A 6,122-nucleotide genomic window follows, 5' to 3' on the forward strand; every position below is an offset into this window, starting at 1 on the left:
GCACCAATCCAATCACTGCTGATGATTAACTGCAACTTGAATGAAATATTGTGGCCAATGTGGTAATGGTATCATTTGCAGCCAAGGGAACGAGTAAAAGCAGACCGCACAAAACTGGACCTTGGTGAGACCTTGGTGCAGGTAGCAACAAAGGCTCTGTGGAGAGCATGATATCACAAAAATAAAATGCATTTTATATTTCAATGAAAATCGCATCTCTGCACGTAAACTGACTAACTCTGTATAGGCATTGCAAATCCTGCCAAAGTATCTCAACTTCACGTCAAGTCTAAGCGAGGTCATGTGCTGATTGGTTGATTAGAAGGTGATATTTATGCACAGGAATTAAAAACACATGCGCATCAATGCAGCATAAAAGCAAGTATAAACACTTTAATATAAGTGTCACTGTGTTGTTAACTATGTGCTTCACATTATGTTTATCATATGTTCAACTATATAATGTGCTTAAGACTAAGAAGTCCTCTTGGAAAGACTTGTCCATATGAGCAAACTCATACACTCTACATGAGCCCACATACGTGTGCATATACTATATGTGCATATGCATAGAAAATACTCATACTCATTACTAAACTTGTGCAGACCATCATTGATTACTTTCACTCTCTAACCCCTAACCTCAAGCCTTTCCACTACATGCTAAACCATAAACCTTACCATACTCCAAACCTAATGTTAAATTTAACCTAAAACCTAAAATAGCCCCTTAAAGAAGAGGAGATTGGAAAAAATGTCCTCACTTGGTAGCACCTGCAGACATGCATACACACTGACAAAAACATACACAAAGACAAACATACCTACAGTGTATGCACACAAAATTGTACTGAGGAAAAAGGTATCATACATTATTGCCTCCGCTTAGAGAATGATTAGGACAGGAGAAGAGCAGGCACTGTCGTCTCACTGCTCACTTTGAAATAGTCTTATCAAGTACTGTACAGGGTTGAGGACACGACACTCAGCTGTGGATTAAAGCTAAATATCATGGAAGTAAGGCCGGCATGGTGAGATTGTCTCCGCTGAATACATCAATTGGAAATGGCCATCGAGAAATCGTCTTATGACTGAAAAATGCAACAGTTCAACTAAAAAATCATTTGTGATTTTCATTTCTGTGGCACATTCACTCCGGCAGTACATTTAAGGCAAGCAGACTGAATACAGGAAGGATTTACCATAGAAGACTGGCGCGGCATGATTGATTTGTAGTCATTAATGCATGGTCACAGGAATCGGCACAGAGAAATGTCACTAAATGATTCACAGCATCTGCTCTTCAGTGAAAATTATTTGACATGTGGATGATTCAACTCAATATGCATAAGGTACAGCTTTGGAGGTTTTTGTGTGTGTGTGTGTGTGTGTGTGTGTGTGTGTGTGTGTGTTCATATCTGTGTATGTGTGCTTGTGTGTGTGTGTGTGTGTTTGGTTGGGGTGTACCTGAAAGTAGGTGAACTGGGAGTGGTACAGGTCTGGGTAGATGTGCAGTGTGGTGCCAACCACCAGCAAGGATTCAAATTTGTGCAGTGATGAGCTAATGTAGCCGGTGAAGCCCAGACACCAGATCTTCAGGAGAGCTTCCAGGTCAAACAGCACAGTAAAGGCAACCTGGGAAGGAACGAACAAAGCAGTTGAAACAAAGCCTGAGACTATCTACTTGTTTCACACTGAGGATCTCGTAAGAACTGTCATCAGCATTCAGCAACCTGTAAGCAAAGCAAGCCACACAGTCAACTAATGCCAGCTGCTGCAAAGCCTCAACACTGTTGATCATCTCTCTCATTCAAAAATTAATTATGACAAACATGGTGAAGGTAAGCGGAAAGATAAACAATTTATTAAGTAATGAACTACTGTATCTCCAAAAACTACAGTGTTTCTTAAGGGTGATAAGGCATCTCCTCCATTGACTTCCATTCAAACAGAGTAGGTCTCCAGGTCTGACAGAGCAGAAAAAGAAGACAGGCTTTGGCTTTAGGTATTAGACTGAGGTGCACAGACTTATGTTTAAAATGGCTTTTAGAATTAGCCCTGTTCTAGAGTTCTTCATGGGTCCACCCGAACCCGAGGACCTGGGACCCATACAGGTTCAAATCCACATTTTATGAATGTCACTCGGGTCTGGGTTGAGTCCCCTCCTATGACTACGGTCTGTTTAACATTATGTGTAAAACTCAAGTGGATCCGAGAAAACTTGGCCATGATCAGACAGCGCTGATCATGATCAAAGTGCTGTGCATGTGTGTGTGTGTGTGTGTGTGTGTGTGTGTGTGTGTGTTGTAACTTGCAATAATGTAATGTTAGCAGCCATGGCAACAAACGAGCAATCATTATTATAGTTCAAAAGTGCAAACTGTCAAAGTTCTCCTTATTACGTTTGATGCAACAAAACTGCAAAGCTGATTCTGAGTTGCGTTTGTCATCCATCACCATGACTGCAACTGGACTTTTAAGATGGAATAACAAGTGGATTATCCATGCTGTTTAAATCAACAAGAGAGGAATAACACAAAGCCTGCTGGATGTATTTTACCAACTTGGCAAAGAGGATGGATTATACGCATCACGGCCAGGCACAGGGGAGAAGGTTACAAGTGTTACATTAGCCAAGATATAAAGTTTTGTTGTGACAACTTGTAAATTAACGTGAACTTGTTAACAGCAATCAGCTGTATCTCCTGGCTAGGTTCGGGTCCGACATTTTGTGGTTCTGCATGGGTCCAGATGCCACCTTTCAAATAATAGATGGGTCTGGTTTGGTTCAAGGTAGTACGTTTCTGGGTCTTTTTTGGTTTGGGCATAAATTTTTGGACCTGTGAAGACCTCTACTCTGTTCTTGTAAATGCATTCTGTTCTATTATATTCTATGCTACATAAGTTACTATTCAGGATATAGGTACAGATAATTCCATTTTAATAACAGTCAACATGATGAACAATGATGTTTGATGAGCCCATATTTTTATCAATTGGACTGACAACTGGTTGTTTCTCAGATCATTGCCAACAGATGCTATTGCTACAAGGCATGGTCCAGGAATGGTGCCAAATTAGAGACAATTGCTGCTACAAGACTGCCTGGCAAGGCTAGCAAATCAAGTCAGACATGACGTAGTGGTCATTTGTCCCCCACCCAACACTTCTCAAACAATAGAAGAATGAGAATGGCAGAGGAGGGAATTAAATTAAATGGACTGAGTGCATCCCCTTTAGTTGTGAAACAAAAACAGTGGTCAGCAGTGGGAAATACCATAAAAGGATACGTGTTTTTCCTATTTTCCCCTCACAGCCTTCACTCAGACTGGGACAAATCCGGAGATCGATGGCTGTATGATATGGATGGAGGGAGTGAGAGGAGGTAATATTGTGTGTGTTTTTTCTCTTCTCTTATCTCCTTTACTCAGCTGTGAGAGAGTGAGGTATGAAGGGGGAGGTGTGTGTGTGTGTGTGTGTGTGTGTTTAAGTGTGTGTGGGGGGGCACACTTCTCCCCATCTTTGTTCGCGCTCTGCCACCTGCATACTGATTGCATCAAAACAGACTGCTAGAAACATACACACTTATACACACACACACAAAGATATTTATATATATATATATATATATATATATATATATATATAGCCTTGTGTGTGTGTGTGTGTGTGTGTGTGTGTGTGTGTGTGTGTGTGTGTGTGTGTGTGTGTGAACACAAAATAAACAAACAAATCTACACATACATTAGAAACATTAATTTCTGTGCTCAAAATAAAAAAAATACAAGACAGCCTGGGCAAATGCTAAAAACACAGCACAAAGACAAGTAAAAAATACATTAGTATGCATGACAAACTTCATCTGTTACTGGCCAACATATCCTTAAATCCTCAGCCGCCTCATACTGTGTGAGTGGCATGGCCAGGGCAGTGCCACGCTGCACTTAAGACGGTACAGGATTAAATTCTTATGTGATCTCCAAAGTAAAAAAAAAAAATCCATGCCCTATAGGCTTCGATTAGGTTTACTGACAGCATTTATAGAGTCATATATTTTTACATAAAAAAGCATTTTCTTGAATTGACTCGGAATCCATTTTCAACTTACTGTGCAAAAAAATTGCCTCATTATTACACAATGCAATGTAATGACTGGTAATTGGTGTGCTTGTGACCTTTAACAATAATAATAATAATAACAATAACAATAACAATAAATGGCTTCATCAAAGGCCTATGTTAAATTGCATGATGTGAAAACTGTAATCAGGAGAGGTGGGGGTGGAAAATTACAGATGAAATGGGAGGGATAGAAACATCTCACCTCTGCCAGGTAAAACTCGTCGTAGTGCCTGCGGTAGTTCTCGCCTTTATAATAGTTGCTAGCAGCAACGATGACGTCCACAGCGACCATGCTCAAGATGAACATGTGGAACACAGAGGACCGCATCAGTTGCTGTGGAAACAGAGCACCGTCCAATTGCAATCAATGTAAATTGTAAACAATATGCAAAGAGGAAATAGGGGCGTATTGAAAATTAACATCCGTTTTCATCAGTTTGACATTTGAAGTTGCCCTGATTTTAATCTAAGCCATCAATAGTGTGGTAACACAGCCTTCTCTAGGTAAATGAATCTTATCCAATCTGACTGAAGGGCATAACTCAGACAGACAGTGAGACGCAGGCGTATACAACTGGGCTAGATTGAATTACTCTGAATAGGAGTTAAGGGAATAGTGAAATAAGATTTCGTGGCTCAGATCTCCCTTGCCCTCAGTGTGAATTTGTTCTTAGGCGTAAATTAATCAGGCAGTTCCTCCTCAGTGGATAGAAAGACGACAGCAGGAGGGCGTTGGCTCGAACTAAAACTCCAATTGTTTCACACTGTATTTGATTGAAGAACTGTAACACTTTTTTTTCCCCCTCTGATTTAGGAAGGCAACATTTCATGTAGCCCAATTTTCAAACAAACACAACCTTATTCTGCAACAGTGGCAAGTAATGTATGATTTATAAAGCCCCAAGCTAATCAAACTCCTTAAAATAGAGAGGAGGGCCATGGGCAAAGCTACACTGCAAACATTTAGTACATGTTCACATTTCCAGTGCAAATAAGAATTTCAGTGGAAGCACACAAAAAACTATGAATGATGTGACACAGGCAGAGAGACATAAAGGCACAAACAGATGGACAGTCATATGGATGGACAAACAGAAGGACAGAGAGCATGAGTGTGTATGTGGTGGAAGACAGCCTGGGGATATGTTCTTTCTTATTGGATGTGGCAACAGGCAGAAAGGGCCAGCAGCTAAACTGCAGGGAATGAAAAGCAATCAGGAGGCTTTCACTGGCTGGTGAGAGAGACAGCCGCCCGGACGACAAAATCAGAACATGTATTCAGACACTCAGAAACAAGAGAGGAAAAAGGGAAATAAATGTGTTATTTCCTGTGGGGACGGCTATGGTATTGAATGTTCACAACAATGTCGCATAAACAGATGCAGTTGTAGAGAAACCACAAAACCGCAAAAACAAAACTGTCCGAAGCACTCAATCCTTATTGAGAGGCAAATATTTTTTTTTTTTTTTACAGAGCATTCATTTGAAAAACATTTTTATCCTAAATAATAATTATGGACGTGACATAACACAACAAATCTGGTTGAGTTGTTTTGTTGCTACATTGCAGATGTGATCACAGTCTTTAATCACATGTCTATGGCAGAAAGAACAGCTTGTGAGTGGGCAGAATCAGTCACACTAAAAAGACTGTCATGTGAGATGGGCACTAGGAAGGACGGATCGAGAAAAAAAAAGAGGGGAAAAACAAGAGGAAGAATTTAAAACAGACGACGAGAGTGGCAATTTTGCAGCATTGCCACAAAGATCCAATTCTCCCTGGAAGATGGGACCGCTGCCATGTATCCTCCTACACACACAAACTTAAAATGCAAACTCTTTAAAATCTATAAAAGTCTGATCTCTGATTTGCATAGCGATCAAAAACAACACACCAGAAATGAGCAAATATATATATATATATATATATATATATACATATTTTTTTTTTTTTTTTTTTTTTTAATTGAACTTACTGAAAAATTCATGGGTGAACTACA

At 40.0% G+C, this 6,122-nt stretch overlaps 1 protein-coding gene across 2 annotated transcripts in view; it reads right to left on the bottom strand.

The window, feature by feature from the left end:
* Window positions 1–6,122, bottom strand: part of nalcn (sodium leak channel, non-selective) — an 83,641-nt gene that overhangs the window by 45,622 nt on the left and 31,897 nt on the right. For both annotated transcript variants that reach the window (XM_030080900.1, XM_030080901.1), the window contains 2 exons: window positions 4,325–4,456; window positions 1,468–1,635 (listed from right to left, as the gene is read on the bottom strand). In XM_030080900.1, the coding sequence (XP_029936760.1) occupies window positions 1,468–1,635; window positions 4,325–4,456 (300 nt within the window). The remainder of the gene's footprint in view (window positions 1–1,467; window positions 1,636–4,324; window positions 4,457–6,122) is intronic.

The sequence above is a fragment of the Myripristis murdjan genome, chromosome 21, assembly GCF_902150065.1.
Source record: "Myripristis murdjan chromosome 21, fMyrMur1.1, whole genome shotgun sequence".
NCBI lineage: Eukaryota > Metazoa > Chordata > Actinopteri > Holocentriformes > Holocentridae > Myripristis > Myripristis murdjan.